The sequence below is a fragment of the Canis aureus genome, chromosome 35 (genome assembly GCF_053574225.1).
Source record: "Canis aureus isolate CA01 chromosome 35, VMU_Caureus_v.1.0, whole genome shotgun sequence".
Taxonomy (NCBI): domain Eukaryota; kingdom Metazoa; phylum Chordata; class Mammalia; order Carnivora; family Canidae; genus Canis; species Canis aureus.
The window spans coordinates 27,301,996-27,324,524 of record NC_135645.1 but is presented as its reverse complement, the minus strand read 5'-3'; the positions used below and the strand labels follow the sequence as shown (position 1 = coordinate 27,324,524).

Below are 22,529 nucleotides of genomic sequence, written 5' to 3'. Positions count from 1 at the left end.
AATATACAGTAGATATTGGAAGTGGTTGATGTCATAACTGTCCTGTAAACTGAAGAAAGTAGCCATTCTATTTGAAACCGCTAATTGATGGGATCCCTGGGTGGCGCAGCGGTTTGGCGCCTGCCTTTGGCCCAGGGCGCGATCCTGGAGACCCGGGATCGAATCCCACATCGGGCTCCCTGCATGGAGCCTGCTTCTCCCTCTGCCTGTGTCTCTGCCTCTCTCTCTCTCTCTGTGTGACTATCATAAATAAATAAAATCTTTAAAAAAAAAAAAAAAAAAAAAGAAACCGCTAATTGAAATTCAACCAGTCTTGATTAAGTGACTCTCTACAGCCAATTAAAGTAAGAAACTGCAAACGGGATGTGTTAAATAATCTTATTATAAATCACTGAAGTATGGTATTAGGAAATAAAATACTTAATCACTATAGAAAACAGTTTATTATTTCCATTTTACTTTGGTAAAAATGAGAAACTATGATGACTTAACATGTTTTCCCAAAAAGGCTATAAATTGACCAGAATGTTTTTTCAAATCTGTTGAAAATTATCACTATTACTATGCAAATAATATACAATTACACTTTGAAATTATAATTTGGAATTACCCGTATTAGATGTCTAAATACTGACAATGCCAATTTCTTTCGATACTTAAAGATTTTTATTAAAATTAAAAAAAAAAAGGATAAGCAGAATTTTTCAATGCAAATAAATGGAATGCTCAATGTCAACATGTAGAAGTGAAGATAATCAAATGATGAAGCTCAGAATAAAAGCTAAAAGCTTAAAATGCTTATAGAGTGCTTTATTTTTTTTAAGATTTTATTTATTTATTCATGAGAGACACAGAGAGAGACACCCAGGCAGAGGGAGAAGTAGGCTCGCTGCGGGAAACCCGACATGGGACTCGATTCTAGGACCTGGGATCACGACCTGAGTCAAAGGCAGACGCTCAACCACTGAGCCATCCAGGTGTCCCTAGAGCGCTTTAAAATGCTTATTTTTGTCCTTTTTCTTTCTGTCCTGTTACCTATGTGCTTCCCGTGCCCATTCATACTGTTCCTAAGATATATCTCTATACTCCTGACTAAGGGTATTTGAACTGTTTCTTCTTGGCAAGGTTCATTCACTCTCTCACTGCCACGACATTGCTTAAATGTCACCACCTTAGTAAGGCTTTTTCTGGGCACCCTATTTAAAATCGCAACCCTCTTTTCCATCTCCCTGCCTTAATTTTTCCCATTGTATTTTCTACCATATTTTTCAGTTTACTCATTTACAATTTTTATTGTCTCTCCTCACTCTAAGCTTCACAAAAGCAGGGTTCAGCCAGTCACTGCTGTATTCCCAGAGTCTAGAATAGTGCCTCATAAATATTTCTTGAATAAGTCTGTGGCCTTATTTATGTCTGTTTTCTGTCAGACATGTAAATATTTAATTGAATACTGCTAAATATATCTCAATTTGTGGCAAATTGGATATGAAGGCAGGTTGGTAACCACAGTGTATTTGTCATCAGTCTGTTTATTTTGATCATATAATGGATGTTATTTTATATTCTTACCGTGTACCAAGAACTATTCACATTGCTTTGCATCTATTAAGTAACTTATGCCTTGTAACAACCATAGGAAACATGTACTATTATTAGCACCATTTTACAGTTTAGGAAACAAGAGGTGAAATTAAGTAGCTCTTGATCTAATATGTAGGAAAGCAAGCTTCATACCCGGATAGTTGGTATGTCCAGAACCTATACTTTTAGCCAGAGGTCCATGGTTAAAAAGTTAAAATCCTGCTGCATTGGTGCTTTGTATTGCTTCATTTGTATCCTTTCTATTTATATTTCTTTGCTAAAATAGAAAATTTTGGAAGTAATCATATCTCTTTAAACCACTGTTGTTTTACAATCATTTAATTTTTTTTTTCTTCTTGCAGTGGGATGCTATCACTGAAATGGATGAACACAATAGGCCCATTCACACGTACCAGGTCTGCAATGTAATGGAACCAAACCAAAACAACTGGCTTCGAACAAACTGGATCTCCCGTGATGCAGCACAGAAAATTTATGTGGAAATGAAGTTTACATTGAGGGATTGTAACAGCATTCCCTGGGTTTTGGGAACTTGCAAAGAAACATTTAATCTGTATTATGTGGAATCAGATGAGTCCCATGGAATCAAATTCAAGCCAAGCCAATATACAAAGATTGACACAATTGCTGCTGATGAAAGCTTTACCCAGATGGATTTGGGTGATCGTATCCTGAAACTTAACACAGAAATTCGTGAGGTGGGGCCTATAGAAAGGAAAGGATTTTATCTGGCTTTCCAAGACATTGGGGCATGCATTGCCCTGGTCTCAGTTCGTGTTTTCTACAAAAAGTGCCCCTTCACTGTTCGTAACTTGGCTATGTTTCCTGACACCATCCCAAGGGTTGATTCTTCTTCTTTGGTTGAAGTAAGGGGCTCTTGTGTGAAGAGTGCAGAAGAGCGTGATACTCCTAAACTCTATTGTGGAGCTGATGGAGATTGGCTGGTTCCTCTTGGAAGGTGTATCTGCAGTACAGGATATGAAGAAATCGATGGTTCTTGTCACGGTAAGAAAGATGCACTCAAATAACTTATCATGCATTTAAATGATGTTTTAAAGAGGCAAATTTGTTTTACATTCATTTTCAAGTAATACATTTTCAGATGAAATTACTGGCAGAATTGATTGTGGAAGAAATTATTAACTATAAGATAGTTTCTTATTATTTTTTTCTCCTAGGAAGTGTGTATAAACATGTAAAATAAATTCTATACCATGACAAGCGATTCTTCCATATTGACTTAATAAAGTAGTTAAGCCATATGAATGGCTGTATTCACCTAGTTTTTATAAAGTAAAGCAAAATTAATAACAGCAACAAAAAACAAAAGGGATTCAAAATGGACGTTTGCTCAACTTTCATGTTTGATAACTTAGAATGTGGCATTTAAAGATAGTTTGAAAATAATTCTCCTTCATGTTGAATTGTAGTAATTGAATAGTTCCTAGGTAAGATAAAGTTATATTTAAATAAGTGAGGAATTCACATATATGTTTCAAAAACATACAGGATAATTTATGCAGGTGTTATATGTTTGGTGATTGAATACTGACTATGTCAGAGCTTAATTTATCTTTTGCTACTATTTTTAAGACTTCTTTATTTGAGGGAGAGAGTGCACACGTGTGCCCACACCCACACACACCCACACATGCATGCGTGCACGCCCTGGCAGGGAAGGGCAAAGTGAGAGGGGAAACAGTTAGGAGCCTGAGCTAACGACCTGACCTGATGGGAAACTAAGTAAGAGTAGATCAGAAAACTAAGGGTAGATCTCTTCACAGACTGTGCCACCCAGGCACCCCTATCTTTTGCTACTATTTAATACAATTTCTCACCACGTAACAAATTACCTTTTAGTTGTTGTAATAGTAGTATTTGTGTAAGATTTTTTAGGAAATATTAATACAACACAATGCTAACTAAGTTTAGAACCATCTCTTTTACAATGATATGATAACAATATAATTTTTAAGATGGAAGATTTTTTCTTTATATGATGCATTTTGTGAAAGCTTATTAATCTAATAAATTTATACATTTAAAAATTTTACATAGAGATAATATACATCAATTGTGTTTGGATTGGGACTTGTAATCAAAACACAAATATAGAAATAAAATTATGGCTTGATAAATAGTAACAATACAGATATTTCATACTTAATGGTAGTTGATTTATAAGTTTGTTTTCTGTAGCACCATGTTGAATTTATTTACTCCTTTGTTAGTGATATATTCATGTTCTTTAAAAAAGATGAGAATAAACAAGGAAAAACATACTTGTATACATATAAGGGTCATGGAAAATATATGTGAATTTTTTAAGATCTTATCTATTTATAAACACTTGTGCTCTTGAATGTTGAAGATTTCACTAGAGTTTCCAATGATGATTGTGTTTGTTTAAAAATATTAATATCTTATATGTGGTATAGTTTTTATAAAGCATGAACCAGCTTTTCTCCCCTGATTTTTAAAAGATGTTTCCCTGAAGCTTATCAATAGATTGAATTCTAAATTTTTATTCACCCTTGACAAGGATTTAGGATGGAATAGTCAGAAATTATTCTTTGAGGGGGTTTTATAGGATGTATCTACACATTGGAAAATAAACTGAAGAAAAATTAATATATGTGAATAATCAGTGGAATTAAGAGGATAATAAAAGTTAAGGATAAAACATTACACATACTTAACTGTGTAGTTTTAACATGGTTTAATTTTAACATGGTTTAATTTAATTTACATAGAAGCTGGGCATTCATTGGTAAAAATAATAAAGATTTTTAAAATATGCAAAGAATAATTCTCAGGACTTGTATGATTAGCTTTTATTAACTATTTGTATTTTTATGGTATTAATCATGGAATAAGAGGTAGTGACAGTTATTGATGGCTATATTTTTTCTTAATTAGTATGTTTACTCTGTGAATTGCATTCTTATTTATATGCCTTAAAATTCTTGTATTTGTTAGGTAAGGATGATTTTGGACAAACGGTAATCATTATCAGCTTATGTAGAGCTACTGGTAGACTCATCTATTTTATGGCTTGTTATCTTTATTTTAATTTATTTGATTCTAGAAATAGAGAGTGGAGGTAATACAAATGTTCATCATCTCCTTGTAGTGGATAGCAGAAATTGGAAGAATCAAGCTTGAATTCTAAATCTATGGCTTATTAGCTTTGAAAGCATAGTTTCCTTATCCATAAATAATGTAGTGGTACTAGTCAACTCATGATAAAGTATATGGAGAACTAATAAAAACACGTGAATCTGCTTAGATCCAATTGAATACAATAAATTACTGTTTACAAACACAGGGGAAGCCAGAGTGAATGTTAAGACACCTCATTTTTAGACAGGTATTTTATACTACCACCGGTCTCCATTTCAGAGTACTTACTTAAGTGTCTGCTTTTGACATTTTGTATTATTCCTTTATTTCCTTTGATAATATTTTTTATCAGATTCTATCACCATCCAGCAACAACTTATTTCATAACCAAATCTCTGAATTACATGTAACCTAAATGGCCAATTGATTGGAACTTATATGAATAAAATCATATGTCAGATAGCATATGGTCACATATATAATGTGAGATATGTGTGTGTATATGTGTGTGTGTATATATAATATGTATATATTATATATATATATAATTGAAGAAGAAAAAACAGTGTCTTTCTATCATTTCTTTTGGTCTGTTTTGTTAGAACATTTCATTTAGTTGAGCTCTTAACATTTTTGAGTACCTATTAATCTGTTAATCACCTTCGTAGGTTGTAGAGATAAATATAAATGAATCTTATGTTTTATTTATCTGTTGTTATTGACATAAAATAACCCAAACTTACTAGCTTAAAACCACACCAATTTATGATTTCTCAGGGCTCAACTGGGCAGTTCTTTTGCTTTAGGGTACGCAAAGGTCACTAATGCAGCTGAATTCAGCCGTGAGGCTGGAATGTCAGAATGACCTCTCATCTTCCAGAGTTTATTTCTATGTGGTGTCTCATCATTTAAGAATCTGGTCTAAGATTTTTTTTTCCCTATTTCATTTTTTTAACCCTTTATTTTTTTTATTATTTTTTTAAATAATAAATTTATTTTTTATTGGTGTTAGGTCTAAGATTTTTTTATAGTGCAGTGGCTGCCTTAGGAGGGAGTTTTCCACATGGCCAGGTAGAGTGAGTATATGAGGGGGTACTATACAAGGGGGTGAATTCCTGGAAATATATTTAGGGGGAGCTGCCAGTGTGACAGTATGCCACAGTCCACTCTGGATTTTCATGATTCAAGTCCCTCTTTCAGGCACAAAACCCCACATCTTCCCAAACATTTATTCCATTATGCACTGTGTTGACGTCCAGAAGAGTACCATTTAAAATTAGCTCAGGATGTAAATGAAACCTCATAGCTCAAGTTCCTCTTGACCTGGAAAACTAAGAACTAAACAGGTAAGTTATAGTTCCTCACACACACCATACACATGGGATATAGACAGGGTAATTGCAAAAGATTCTCCCCTTCCTAAGGGCTGGGAACACAGCAGTGCCTGGTCCATTGTGAGTCTGAAATCCAGCTGGATGTTGTCAGGGTCTCTTATAGTAAGGCAGGGAGTGTGCTTTGCATCCCACATCTACTACCTTGGATTGGATCTCTGTGGTTATTGGGTGGGTGCTCTGAGTTGTCCCATTTCTTTCTTCCTTCCTTCCTTCCATCTTCCCCCTCCTCTTTCTCTTTCTTTCTTCTTTCTTTCTTTTTCTTTTTTCTTTTCTTTTCTTTTCTTTTCTTTTCTTTTCTTTTCTTTTCTTTTCTTTTCTTTTCTTTTCTTTTCTTTTCTTTTCTTTTCTTTCTTTCTTTCTTTCTTTCTTTCTTTCTTTCTTTCTTTCTTTCTTTCTTTCTTTCTTTCTGTTTTCAGCCTCCTTATTTATAAAATTATATATATGTCTGTTTCACCAGGGCTGTCAGATAAAGGAGGAGTATTTTATTTTTTTTTTTATTTTTTTATTTTTTTTTTTTAGGAGGAGTATTTTAAAAACATATATGTAATTCAGGGTAAAAAATTTATTGATATGAGTCATCATAAGGCATTGAGAGAACCAAGCTCTACTTGTACTTACAGGCAGACACTATTGATATACCTACCGAGTGCTCTGTAGTGCTTTGTTTCTTCTCCTTTCTGTGAAATAGTAAAGTTTTCTTCAGAAAAGATTGCAGTAGATCAGATCTAGTTGCTTTAGATCTGAAAAGCCATAAGAATTATCTTACCTGCGGCACCTCGGTGGCTCAGTTGATGAGCATCTGTCTTCAGCTCAGGTCATGATCGCAGGGGTTCTGGGATTGAGCCCCCATGTGCTCCCTGCTCAGCGGGGAGCCTGCTTCTCCCTCTCCCTCCCCCTGCTTGTGCTCTCTCACTTGCTTTCTCTTTCTCTCTCAAGTAAATATATAAAATAGTTTTAAAAATATCTTTCTCCCTCATTTTATAAATCAGGATGCTGAATTACTGAGAACAGAATTTTATTCCCTGAGGCCATTCAGTAATTGATACCAGACCAAGAACTAAAGCCTCAATATTTCTCAGTCTGGTCTTTGTGTTTTCCTTCCCTATTTCTATCCCCTCCTCTGTTTCTCCATTTTTTCATTCTTCCTGTTTCTCATTCATTTCCTTATCTCACTGCCTATCCACTAGTTCCAAGGAGCACTATGTTCTTCATCAAATGAATTCATCATTCATTTTGTTCTTGCTTATTCTTTGGAATCTGATATGAACACAATTTACAACAGTATCTACATATCTGTTCAGAAATTCCAACTAACTGGGAATGATGGAGAAATATATGGACTGTTCTGAACTTTGATGTAAGATATGATGATAGAAAATATTATGATGAGGTTTTAAGGATTTTGATAATTTACTTGAATGGATTTGAGAACTCTTGATTTGCTATATAACAACACAATAAACACAATATACAATAAATTCTAGTGAAATAGAATTAAACTATATTTACCCATACTATCAATGTTATGAATATTTATTTGTACTTATTTGTTGTGTATTTGTTTGCATTTAAATAATTTATCATTATATTTTATCCTAAAAGTTGTACTACTGGATGTTTGAACATGTGATTCATTTCTCTATAAGATTGTTAAGGCATATCTAGATACAAATTCTAGAAGCATATAAGGGGGAAGTTCTCTTGTTCTTGCTATCAATCAGGTTTAGACATAAATATTACATTAAGCAGATATGCTAAAATTTAAAACCAAACAATAGTTTAGGTTATTCTGTTATATACCGTAAAGAATATTTTATTCTTGGCTCAAATCTCAACTTATTTTTCATAACTATTTTAATTTTATCTCATAGGTTTATGATTAAAACTATCATACTTAGGCATATTGATGTTACAGGTTTTATTTTTTTAATTGTCTTAATGTATTCCACAAAGGGTTTGAATTAAAAAATAATGTTAATTCATAAAGCATTGATTTACATCAAATAGTCTTTCACTGAATATATCTAAGAATATTTTCACACTATGGAAGAAGTAATTGGAAACAACATGAAAAATTGAATGCAATTTTAGTTCATTTGTGAGTTTTGAAGTGACATGAATTTCTAATAAATTCCTCTTGGATATTAATTTAGAATAAATCTCATTAAGACAGTGGCACTTATACTTAGAGATGATAGAGTTTGGGTTTTTAAACCTGCTGGGAATATATACACACATATACATACATACTGCAGGGATATATCCCTTAAGTCTATAAGGATCACATGACATAATTTTACAAAATAACAATTGACTATGGAAATAAAAGTTCTGAAACACGGAGGAATTTTTAAAACCCTTCCTCTGGGATGCCCAGGTGGCTCAGTGGTTGAGCATCTGCCTTTGGCTCAGGGGTGATCCCGGGGTCCTGGGATTGAGTCCCACGTGGGGCTCCCTGCATGGAGGCTGCTTCTCCCTCTGTCTGTGTCTCTGCCTCCCTCTCTCTCTGTCTCTCATGAATAAATAAATAAAATCATTAAAAAAATAAAACCTTTTCTAGGTAGATGCTTTTATTTATTTTTCTCTAGTGTTGCTTTAAAATTCAAGAGGCATGGATGGTGGCAGTTCTCGGACGATTGCATTACTGTTCACAGAAGTGAATGGGACACACAGGGCCTTTCGGGACACAGCTATTGATCTGAGCTCCTGAAGGGCGTTGTTATTAAGGCTGCATGGTTCTATCCCCTGCCGCAGTTCAGAAACATTTATGCTCTGTGTTTATGATCTCCTGTCCAATCATGTTATCAGAGAGAACTGTGGAAGCAGAGAGCATAAAGAAATTTTGAGACACCAAGATTTGCCAGCATTAAATAAGGGAGTTTGAGGATATGATGGAAAGCTAAAAGGTGAGATTGGGATCAGAATAAAAGGGGATACTTAATGGCCCAAATAGTATTTTCCCTTTCTAAAGGTTCTCAAAACTAAATATAAACTCTTACAATATAACCTTCAATTCCAAATAAAGCCGTTTTTTTCATGAAGCAATTCCCGACTTTCATGTAGCTTGAGGAGAATATGAAATCAAGAGGCTCCAAGGAGTCTAAAAATAGAAGGTATTATTTCCAAGAAAGACAGAGTAAAGTTAAATAATTATATTTTGTCCTTTGTCACAGTTTTAAAAATAGGTTAAAAATAAGCTGGGTTGAAATGATCATTTTTAGTATATTATTTTAACCAAATTTTAACTTCGATTCTAGTACCTTATTTTACTGTATGCTGACTTCAATGCTAAACTCATATTTCTATAGAGGCTGTCCATAATTTTTAAAAAATCCTTTCTTAACACAAATATTTCAAAAATATGATAAAATTGTTTAGCATCTCTCTTCACTTTTCGAATATGGCATGCCATGCCACTCACTGAAATTGCTACCAGTCTTGAAATTTAGTTCTACCTTTTTTTTTTTTTTCCAGAAAAAGGATATTATTTATTTATTCATGAGAGACACAGAGAGAGGCAGAGACATAGGCAGAGGGAGAAGCAGGCTTGCCATGGGCAGTCCAATGTGGGACTCGATTCCAGGACCCCGGGATCATGCCCTGAGCTGAAGGCAGATGCTCAATCACTGGGCCACCTAGGTGCCCCAGTTCTACCTTTTAAAGAAACAAAATTAAGAGGTTTATAAAGTCAACACTTAGATACATCAAGATATATTAAGTTTGTATGCTTGCTATTTTTTGTTACTATTTCCTGTTACCTGGGTTCAGTATTCTATTTGCTAAAGTTTATTTTTTGATAGATCTTTTGGCAAGGTACTGTAAGTATTTAAATTCTATTTAGTGGCTATCTAAATATATCTTTATTTTAACCTCCTTTTTCAAAGATTGTTTACTTGGGTACAGAATACTAGGTGCTATTATTTTTCCTCAACGTTCTGAAAATACTATTTCCCTGTCCATGACAATCTGTGGAAACTATAGTTGCTAATGTTCTTCTGAGGAATTCTCATTACTTGAGAGATTATAGGTTCCATATGTTGGTCTTCAGTTACATTATGATGTAACTGGTGTGCATTTATTTTTTCCTGCTTTTCATTTTTTTTAAATTAAGAAAGTGTGTGTATTATATTTTTCTTTACTTCTTCTAGATTACCTATTAGATATTTATTAGAGACTTTCCATAGTATCCTCTTTGTCTCTGATTTTTAAAAATATTTCACCTTAGCACTAATTTCTAGGTTATAAATTTTCACTTTGACTACACCTAGTTAAATTTACCTCATCTGTTGAGTTATTTTTATCTTCATTAGTTTTTTCTATTCATTTTTTTCATTTCTTGATTTGTTTAAAGATTTTATTTATTTATTCTTGAAAGACACAGGGAGAGAGAGAGAGAGAGAAAGAGAGAGGCAGAGACACAGGCAGAGGGAGAAGTAGACTCCATGCAAGGAGCCCAACGTGGGACTCCATTCCGGGTCTCCAGGATCAGGCCCTGGGCTGAAGGTGGCGCTAAACCGCTGAGCCACCTGGGCTGCCCTGGATTGTTTTTGTTTTTGTTTTTGTTTTAATTTATACCTGGTGTGTTTCATAATTTTTCTCTTTTATAAATGTTATTTTATTCTTTATGAATCTTAATCACACTAAAATAATTTTGAAACCAATTCGGTCTAAATTTATATCCTGATCTTAGTGCATTGGCTCTATTTTTTTTTTTTTTTTAAGTATTAGCATCAATTGTGTACTTTGGAATTATTACTTGTAGTCTAACTTGTTTTGTTTCGTGTCTTTTTATTTTTTTTACTTGGAAATTTTGTAGTTGCACTAATTCTGCTCCCTGAGGCTTTATATAGAGCAAATCTAAGAGCACTAATAAATTTACTCCTGGTTGACAGGAGTTCCACCCAATATAATGATTCGGGGATCCAGGCTTCTTGCATTCAGTGAACCAACTATCTCTTAAGAGTTTTGTAGTTCTTTGTGCCCAGTTCAGAAATTGTAAAAGGAGATTGGAGAAGGTACATGTGCTTTTTAACCAACTCAGATATGAAGAGACACATCATTTCTAATCACATACCAGCAGTGAGAACTAGTTATATGGCTAGTTATATGGCTGTTAAATGCTGTCCCTGGCTCAGTAGTGATGTCCCAGCAATGATTCTGTGTTATGGAGGAGGAAGCCCCAGTTTTTGTAGATACTTAGTCATCTCTGTAATAGTCTGTCATTTCACCCACAAAACATGTATGCTCATCCTCATGTATCTCGTGATACGGAATTTTCTCCACCAGGTTCAAATATATTGTCTTATTGACTAGTGACCCACAGTCACCAGTAGAGAAATGTAGAGCCCTCTACCCTAACAGAAAATTTGCAATGTTTGAAATAAATAGAACACTCTCATTAAGAAAGGAGGATAAACACAGCCATAGCCATGATGGGTAGGCATTGTGAAGAACCTCAGAACAGATACCACATTAAATTCACTGAGACACTCTTACCCATTGTTCTCGATGGCCATTGACGTCACTGTCTGTGAACTTCTTTTATCATCCTGACCATTTCTGAAGTAGCTGTTGGTGGCTGAACAGCTTTCATACATGTTTAATGATAATCTGTTTTGAGAACTTTAGGATCACTTCATAGCTATAGGTTCTTTTAGACCAGGTTAACAATTTGTCGGCAACAAAATTTCCTAAAACTCAAAGTAGCCTTTTAATCTATTTGTCAAATTCCCAATTCTAGAACCTGAACACATAGTTTGTTTTTCATTTACATTAGAATCCGAGGTGTTCCTGTTTGTCGACCACTTTCCTTCATACAGAGAATAGTAGAATCATGCAGTTTCCACTTTAGCATCACGATCACATATGGCCTTATAGTCATCTATATCCAATGAGTGGAAGAAAGAGAGTATATAGAATGCATACCCTTTTCCTAAAAGTTTTGGCATAGAAGTGACTTGTAAGTTCTACCTACAGATGCTACACTTTCAAAAATTATATACACCATTGAGTAAAAGCTTTTTAGTGTGAACTTTTGTATTAAGCTATGTATGTCCAGTATATATAATCAACAGTTTTTTTAAATCAACATATAAGCAGAAGCTATGTAATAATGTTACATCAACCAAATAAAAATTAAGCTAATTATATCAAATTAAACATTAAAAGAAAAGTTACTCTGGGGTGCCTGGGTGGCTCAGTTGGTTAAGGGCTCAGATCTTGATTTCAAAAGTCCTGGGATGGAGCCCTGCAACTGGCTCCCTGCTCAACAGGAAGTCTACTTCTCTCTCTGACTCTGCCCCTTCCCCCTACTCTTGCACACTTGCTCTCTCCCTCTAACAAATAAAATCTTATAAAAAGAAAAGAAAAGGTACTTGTATAAATTCAAACCTGTTTTCTTTTCATGGAAAAGAAATAGGATTCTACTATTTTGAAGAGGGATTTGATTATTTCTACATAGCATCCTCAAATAGCAGCAGAGAACATTCAGGATAAACCTTACAATAGAATATTATGTAGTACATTGAAGGCATAATGACAAAATTTTACCAAAAGAAATCTCACTTTTCATTTTATCAAAATACAATAATAAAATATTGTATTTATTAAATCTGTACATAATTCAGATTGAATCATATCCCAAGCATCATAAAAACTAAAAATAGTAAAGTTATAATATCATGCATCTTAAAATTTGGGAATAATTTCATGTTATAAATTTTTTCATTATATATTCATAGCTGGCATTGGAACTACAGAGGTATGATTGACTGTACTCTCCATATGAACAAAAGTGTAGTAATTTGCATTTTCAGATATTTACATATTTAAGCTCTAGGGAAGTATATTTCAAAGGACAACATAATTCTAAGAAAAACAGGCTTCAAAGGAAAAACTTGATGCAGAAAAAAGAGTGGATGAAACAAAGTAGAAGAATAAGGTATCTGATATAAATACATTTAATATGTTTACTTTGGTTTAAGAAATCTTGTGATCCTTTGGGAGAAAAGCGTTCTTGATTTCGTTTATAATAACAGTTAACTCTAATTACCTGGGAGTTAGTGATAAACTCAAATACACATTGTGATGACATTGAAGGACATCCTTAATATTTTTGAGTCCTTTGAAATAATGACTTAGAATTAAAGAGATTACTGGTGTTCTCAGTTATGTACATAATTGTTTTAAGAAGTAATTTTTTATTGTCCTTGACTTTTTTCTTTTTTACATATAATACTATACGGTAGAAAAATTTAGTGATAGTAAATAACTTCCTATCATGATTCTGTATGAATAATAAACTTTGATCACCAATTACTATTTTCAGTCTGAGCTTAAGATAAACTATTTGTTTTCAGAATGAGTCCCAATAAATAAGGAATATAGTATTTAGTCTCACTTTTACAAGGAACTGTAGAGTGGTGATAAATTTAAAAGGATGGAGATTTCCAATTGCCAGTTGCTATATACAAGGTCTATCACCATATAAAGAAGCATGCAGTACCAAAATTGATGGGAACTCTGGGAACATAAAAACAAGCTCTGCTTTATCTTCAGCAGTGGACAAGGAGAATGTGTGATTTATTCCTATTATTTGACAGCATCAAAAGTGACTGCTATAAAAAGTCATGAAAACCTCTTGAATGATGCAAACCCTGTTTCTTTGGACAGAGATAAACAACCATTGTTATGGATGGAAATCTTTAAATAGAATCACTGAATTTTTTTGTCTTTTTATTAAGATGACTATATCCTTATTTCTTAGTTTTATTTCTATTTCTGTTTTAAAGTTAATAACATTTCAGGATGGGTTATTATTTACCCTACCACAGTGAAAAAGCTTATGCTCTTTATTTCGACAAATCAAATATTTTTAGTAAAATTAATTGTAAAGCTTTTAATTGGTAAAACTTTGAAATGGCAGTAACTATGAGTTATGTGAGAGCTTTCCTAAAGATTTTTTTTATTAATTTACTCATTGTATTATGACCAAGAGCATACTCTTCTTAAAGTTCAATTATATGTGACTATATTCACAAGTAATTACATTACTTGATTGCTTAATGTGAACTAATTTGCCATGCATATGAAATACTGTATTGTATACTTCCAAAAATTATTCTGTAAATAGCATACATTAATTAGTTAATAGTTTCATTCATGATGGCTGGTAAATCTTTTAAAAGTTCTTTGTATATATTGAAATGGCCATAAATTTTCTTTGTAAACCTACTTATGAGACATAATCATATATTTCCTTAGATGACCCATCTTTGATTCAGTTAAGTAATGTTCTTTGGTCTTGATGCATTTATTATCTTGATGTTGAATTATACATTTTCCTTAAATTTTTAAAATGTTGGCAAGAGGATATCTAATGCAATGAAGTACAAATGTGTTTTGAGTGATGTAAAGAATAGAATAATGCCTGGCTGAGAAACTGTATTCCTGGATAGGAAACTTAAATATTTGGGAGATATAAATGCTAGCTTAGAATTACAAACAATTCACACTCAAAATTATTATTTATTATTATTTTAGTCACTTTGAACTCAGTAAAAACAATTATAAATTTTTTATGAAATAATACATGGAATGGCATATGGATTATTTGAAAAGAACAGTAAAGGAGAGCAAGATCCCTGGCAGATAATAAAATATATTCAAGGAAAAATATTTAAAATATGTAGTATTAATTCCCAAAGAAAAATATTTGTCAATGGTATGAAGTAGAAAGGGAAAAAATAGACTAAATCACATGAAATAGTTCAATCTGTGGTAAAATAGAGTTTACTAATGGGGAAAATAGATGGGTTATTTAAAATAGTGGTTCTTAATAGAGGTTGGAACTGGGGAGGGGAGAGAGTAATGATTTGGGTGTAGGGCCAACACTATCTATCACCTTTTACCAAGTCCCAGAGGAGTTAACTGTTGAACTAATCTATCTTTAGAATGTGTATAATTAACCTCCATTGTACATTAGTGTAGGGAATCTATAGGAACAGCAGTCCCATAGAGACTTCTTGCTGCAATAAAATGAAACCTAAGACAAAGGTACAACCAAAAGATGCTGATTTGTAAGATACAAATTAGGATTTTCATTGTAATTCACAATTATGATGAAGCAGTAATTTTTGAAGAATTAAAAGAAGGCAAAAGGAACATTGCTCAATCAAGTATGAAAGTATGAGACTTTATAGCCAAAGTTGATTTTGTTTTTCATCCCATTTTTTTTAAAGACATCCTCTAGGTACTAAATATGAAGTTTGGTCTATCAAAGGAAAACCTTAGATTATTTTTGATATTGTTAGAGAAAAAAAATATCAGACACTTGTTAAAGAATTCTAAGACAAATTTTATTTTTTATTTTTACTTTTATTTTTTTTATTTTTTATTTTTTAATTTATGATAGTCACACAGAGAGAGAGAGAGAGAGAGAGGCAGAGACACAGGCAGAGAGAGAAGCAGGCTCCATGCACTGGGAGCCCGACCTGGGATTCGATCCTGGGTCTCCAGGACCGGTTTCTGCCTGGCCCGGGTTTTTTTTTTTTTTTTTTTTTTAGGAGTTTAGTTAGTCAATGAAGGGAGTACAGTGGTCTTTAACATTTCATGATTATGTGCAGACTTGATTGTGCCAGCTACAGGTGTTATCTCAGTGCTTGAAGGTTGTGCAAGGGAGTCTGGTTCCTTAGTGCCTGGGGCTTGTGCAGAGGTGCTCTGTTCTTTCAAGGAGAGAATGCATAATCTACAGATATGTGAAGTAAGGTTAATCAATCACGCTGGCTAAGGGTGCTTACTAAAGCTTAAATATTACTAAGTTGGCCAGAGGGGCAGAGGCTGCTTCCTTTTGAGCCAATTATTAGGGTGTAACATTTTTGCAGTTAAATATAGAATAAAACTTCTAGTGGAACTGTTTTCCTCCAAAGTTAGCCATCTTTTTATTCAGTTATTTATTGAAGCATCTGTGCTAAGGAATATAATTTTAAAAGTGTTCACAGGGGATTTCATATTGATCTATTTTGGGAAACAGAATTAGATTTTTGCAAAGATCCAGAACTACCTGAGAGAAAAAAAAATCAGTAAAATGTAGGGTGTGTGTGTGTGTGTGTGTGTGTGTGTGTGTGTGTGTTTTCATCAGAGAAGTATTGGTTCAGTGTTGGCTTTTTGCTTTTAAGCCTTTTCTCAAAGCCTCTGATACTAGCTTGTTAATTCTTACTCAGGAATATCTTGACTCATTGCCGTAGTAGACACTGAAGATGCATTTGTTAAAAATTGGTGAGTCGATAATTTATGTTCTTTGTGTAAAATAATATGCAGGAACAAATTATAAAATTCAGATTGTCTCTTACCTAGAAATTACAAAGAAACAGATTTTATGTGAACTTATGAGATTCAATTTCCAGTCAGTTCCCATTTTTTTCTCCCTACTTTCAGATTTTATTGAACTTTCAGCAATGTTGGATATGTGTTTATTAAGGTAGTCCATAACCTTAATATTTATTGCATGCCTATTACATCCTGGGAACTGTGAATTGCTGTGAAATACTGAGATCTCTGCTACTCAGTACATGCAGAACTTGCCATACAATACTGTTTAAATAATTGAGCTGTTGCTTTTATACTTATATAGTGTCCACAATTTTATATATTTTGCTTTTTATGTTATAAAATATAGTTAGAATGAGCATTTAAAAATAAATTCTCTCTAATTTTTGATAATCCTGTACTAGTGGGTTTTTTTTTACAGTTCTTTTTCTTTTTCTTTTCTTTTTTTTTTTTTTAAAGATTTCATTCATTCATTCATGAGAGACACACACACAGACAGAGAGAGAGAGAGAGGCAGAGACACAGGCAGAGGGAGAAGCAGGCTCCATGCAGGGAGCCTGATGTGGGACTCGATCCTGGGGCTCCAGGATCAGGCCCTGGGCTGAAGGCAGGCACTAAACTGCTGAGCCACCTAGGGATCCCCCTTGTTTAAGGTTTAATAAAAACCTTTCTCTTGAGCTAAAGTAATCGTTTTAAATTATAAGGTGTGTTTTTTGTGATACTTTTTGTATGCAGATGAGTTTTGGGGATATATATCTTCAATAGTGCCCCCTTGCAGATTTATTATTACTGTAGTTTTTATTCATTTACTTTTATGTTTCTCTTTCTTACTCTCTACCGCCTACCCATTTCTCATATTTATGCCTTTGAAGAAATCAACATAAGTTACGTAATGAATATTTTATCATTATGTTCATTTATATTTGAAATTTCTTATACTATGTACCTAATTTAACTTTTCTATAGATTTTTTATTACATTTATGCCATTCTTATTCTTGTTTTTTAATATAACTAGATATAGATATTCTAATCATTTATTCTAATTCATAACATTTATTATAATTCCAAACTAAGAATTTGGAAAAATAATTTGGCACTTAATCTTCAAATATATTTTCAGTATTTCACAGTATTATCATCTCCTTTTTAAGGAATGTCAGTGCTATTCACTGTTTGAATAGAGTCTTGCTCTTCAAATAGAAGAGCTCTTCCCTTGCTTTCTTTTGCCCTTGTCCTTCTCTTTCCCCCTCTTCTCTATCTCTCCCTACCTCCCTTCTTTTAATAATGTCTAGTAATAAATGCACAAAAACTTGGTTGGAAGACATTGAGAAATAATTGTGTAATGCATCACTTTCAAACAAGACTCTTTTTGTGTGTGTGTATACCTGACATTTTAAAGAAGGGATTGTGATCTTTAAACTATAGCTATTAGTGATACTTAACATGATTGAATGGCCTGACTGATAAATGTAAAACATATCATGCAGTTCTTATGCCTACTAATGAAACATTGAAAAGAATCTAGCATTACTTCTGAAATGTATCTTTAAGTGAATATTACTTCAAAGGCATGATCAAAGTATGTGAGAATTCCTAAAGGAGATAGCAATGCTTTTTTGAATTTCTCTCACTATGATAACAAAGAATGTTTATTTATTTATTGTCTGGTAGCCATGGAGTAGTAGTATTTCATGAAAAAAATTGTAATTTTGCCATGGCAATTTGAATTCCCACGTGGCCAGCATTTCAAAGTTTGTCTTACATATATATTCATAAACGATGAAAGTGTTAATTCTAGTTAAAATGATGCCTAGTTCATTGGTAGGTCTAATGAAGCCCCCAAGGATAAGTAAATCAAAATTGAAGATTACTGACAGAAGTTTTATTGGAGAAAAAAAAAGTAATTACCAAATCCTTGACGTCGTTGGTTATTTTCACTCCTTTTCATAGAAAATTATGAAAGTTAGGAGTTAAAAAAGAAAATATAAAACATCAAAAGCACTGTGGAAGATAAAGGCTTACTTCTTGATGAAACCTCAGATTGTAAGAAAAGCTAAGTGGGAAAAGTTAGTGCAAAGATAAAAACTTGAAATGATCTTTCCTAGCTGTCACTAAAGAGGTTCTAAAAAATATCAGTGGAACTTTCCCCCAGAAACATGAGATATATCCATATTCTTTCCCAAAATATCTGAGATGGCTTGGATTACAGCTGATTTAATTTCTTAATATAGGAGGACCATCAAGTTCTATCTGGACCATCTGAAAGCCAAAATAAATATGCTTTTAGAATAAAAGTGTAAGTGTTGTAAGGACAAAAAAAGTCATTCAAGCTCTTCTTAACTCCAACTTGTAGCAATTATAATGTTAAAAAGAAATACATATATATAATTATATATACATATAAAATAATTAAAATAAGTTGTGTTTGTGAAAGTCTTTGGGTTCATGATGATAATCAAAAGAGATAAGTTAAAATAACTTCATGTAGAATGGAAGGGACCAGGGAAAAGAGTGGACAGCTTCTTTTCAAGTGCACATGAAACATTCTCCTGGATAGATCATATGTTAGGTCACAAATCAAGTCTCAATAAATTTAAGAAGATTAAAATCATATTCAGCATCTGTTCCAACAATATTATGAGGGTAGAAATCAATCACAAGAAGAAAACTGGAAAGCTCACAAATACGTGGTAATTAAACAACATGCTGCTGAAAAATCAGTGGGTCAACAAAGAAATCCGAGCAGAAATACAAAAAATACCTTGAACAAATGAAAATGGAAATACAGCATAGTGGGCACTTGGGTGGCTTAGTGGTTGAGCATTTGCTTTCAGCTCAGGTCGTGATCCCAGGGTCCTGGGATCAAGTCCTGCATTGGGCTCCCCACCGGAAGCCTGCTTGTCCCTCTGCCTGTGTCTCTTCCTTCCTCTCTGTGTCTCTCATGAATAAATAAATTAAAAAAAAAAAAGGAAATAGAACATTCCAAAATCTGTGGGATGCAGCAAAGGTAGTTATAAGAGGGAAGTTTATTGCACTAAAGGACTGAAGAAACAAGAAACAAGACAAATCTTAATCTAAACTTTAAAGGAACTAGAAAAAGAACAAATGAAGCTCAAAGTTGGTAGAAGAAGGGAGATTATAAAGATAAGAGTGGAAATAAATGAAATAGATACTGAAATAAAAAGTAGGAAGGATCAGGGGGGCTTGGGTGGCTCAATGCGTTAAGTGTTTGCCTTTGGCTCAGATCATGATCCCAGGGTCTAGAATCCAGCCCCACATGGATCCGTGCTGATCAGGGAGCCTTCATCTCCCTCACCCTCTGCTTACTGCTCCCCCTGCTTGTGCTTTCTCTCTGTGTGTCAAATGGATAAATAAAATCTTTTAAAAAAGTAGGTAAACGATCAACGAACCTAAGAGCTAGTTCTTTGAAAAGATAAACAAAATTGACAGACCTTTAGCCAAGAAGAAAAAAAAAGGAGGGGCCCAAATAAACCAGAAATGAAAGAAAAGTTAGAACTGATATCACAGGAATACAAAGGATCACAAGAGACTAGTATGAAGAATTATTTGCCAATAACTTCATCAACCTGTAGGATGAATTCCTATAAACAATCTTCTGTGATTAAATCATGAAGAAACTGTAAATCTGAATACAATAATTAGTAGGAAAGGCAATTGAATCAATGATCAAAAACATCCCAACAAACAAAAGTCCAGGACAACACAGCTTCACTGGTGAATTCTACCAAACATTCAAGGATTTAATACCCATTCTCAAACTCTTCCAAAAACTTGAAAAGATGAGAACACTCCCAAACTTATTTTATGAGGCCAGCCTTTCCTTGATATTAAAACCAGATAAGGACATCACAAAAAAGAAAATTATAGGCTAATATCCCTGGTGAACACAGACTTAAAATTTCTTGATATTAGCAAACTGAATTCAGAAATACATTAAAAGTCTCATATACCATGATCAAGTGGGATTTTTTTCTGGGGATATAAGAATGGTTCAACATCTGCAAATCAATCAGCATGATACACTGAATCAACAAATTGAGGGATAAAAATCATGATTTTCTCAACAAAATGAGGGATAAAGATCATGATTTTCTCAATAGATTCAGAAAAAAAAACCATTTTGATAAAATTCAACATTCATTTAGGATAAAAACTCTCAACAAAATAGGTATAGACAGAATGAACCTCAATATAAGAAAGGCTATATAGGAAAGCCCATAGTTAGAATCGTACTCAACAGTGAAAAGTTGAAACTTTTTCCTTTAAAATCAGGAACAAGAAAAGGATGCCCCTGCTTACCACGTTTATTCAACATAGTATTAGAAGTTCTAGCCAGATCAATAAAGCATAAAAAAGTAATAAAAGGCATCTAAATTGGAAAGGAGGAAGTAAAATTCACTTTTGTGGATGACATGATTTTATATATAGAAAACCCAAAAGACCACCAAAAAGCTGTTAAAACTAAGAAATGAATTAAGTGAAGTTACAGGATACAAAATCAATATACAAAAATCAGTTGCATTCTTATACCCTAACAGTGAACTATCAGAAAGAGAAATTAATAAAATAATTCAGTTTATAATTGCATCAAAAAATAACTAGGAATATATTCAAGGAGGGGAAAGATCTGTATACTAAGAAGTGTGACATTGTTGAAAGAAACTGAGGAAGACTCAAATAAATGGGAAAATACTCCATGCTCAAGAGAAATAATATTGTTTAAATGTCCATATTACCCATAGCAAGCTAAAGATTTAATGCAATCTCCTGATAATGCAAGATCAGAATTCTAAAGGCATTTTTTATGAAATCAGAGCAACAGTTTTAAAATTTGTATGGAATTCTTTTGTGAAAGACCCCAGAGAGCCAAAGCAATATGAGAACAAATCTGTAGGTACCATACTCCCTGATTTCAAACTATCTTAGTAAGCTATAGCAATCAAAGCAGTGTGGTATTGGTATAAGATCAGATACATAGATCAATGAGACAGAGTAGAAAGCCCAGAAATAAGCCTGTCCAGATATGGTCAATTAATTTTTGACACAAGAGGTAAGACTGTGTGATGAGGAAAGGACAGTCTCTTCAATAAATGGTGTTGGAAAATTGGACGACCACATGCAGAAGAATGAAAATGTGTCACTATCCTATACCATACACAAAAATTAGATTAACATAAATTAAAGACTTGAATGTAAGATCTGAAACCATAAAGTTAGAAGAAAACATATGCAGTAAGCTCCTTGACATTGGTCTTAGATTACTAAGATTACTTAGATTACTATTATTTGGATCTTCCTCTAAAGGTAATGGCAACAAAAGCAAAAATAATTAGAACGACATTAAACTAAAAAGCTTCTGCACGGTGAAGGAAATCATCAACAAAATGAAAAGGCAGCCTACTAAATGGGAGGAGATATCTGCAAATCATATATCCGGTAAAGGGCTAATATCCAATATATCAGGAACTCAGACAACTCAATAATACCAAACAATCCGATTTAAAAAAATAGAGGATCTGAATAGACAATTTTTCAAAGAAGGCATACAAATGAGCAACATGCACATGAAAAGATGCTCCACATCACTAATCATTAGGAAAATGCACATCAAAATCACGAGATATGTCATACCTGTCAGAAGGACTTTTTTCAAAAGGACAAGAAATAGCAAGTGTCATCGAGAATGTGGATGACGGGGAAACTCCTGTGCGCACTGTTCGTGAGAATGTTAACTGATGTAGCCACTATGGACAACAGTACGAGAGTTTCTCAGAACACTGAAAATATAACCACTTATGATCCAGCAATTGCACTTCTAGGTGTTTATCTGAAGAAAATGAAAACACTAATTTGAAAAGAAATATTTACCCCTATATTTATTGCAGCATTATTTATAGTAGCCATGATATAAAAACAACCTAAATGTCCACTGAAGGCTGAATGGTTAAAGATGTGGAACTACAATACTACCCAGCCATAAAAAAATAAAGAAAATTAAAAAATGGAACCTTGCTATTTGTGACATGTGAAAGGACCATGAGGGTATTATGCTAAGTGAAAT

At 33.4% G+C, this 22,529-nt stretch overlaps 1 protein-coding gene across 24 annotated transcripts in view; it reads left to right on the top strand.

Annotated features, from left to right (window-relative positions):
* Nucleotides 1-22,529, top strand: part of EPHA6 (EPH receptor A6) — an 887,621-nt gene that overhangs the window by 194,226 nt on the left and 670,866 nt on the right. For all 24 annotated transcript variants that reach the window (XR_013372579.1, XR_013372578.1, XM_077884567.1 and 21 more), the window contains one exon: nt 1,944-2,607. Coding sequence is in view for 22 of the 24 variants with exons in the window: in XM_077884567.1 (XP_077740693.1) it covers nt 1,944-2,607 (664 nt within the window). In the remaining 2 variants the exon portion in view is untranslated. The remainder of the gene's footprint in view (nt 1-1,943; nt 2,608-22,529) is intronic.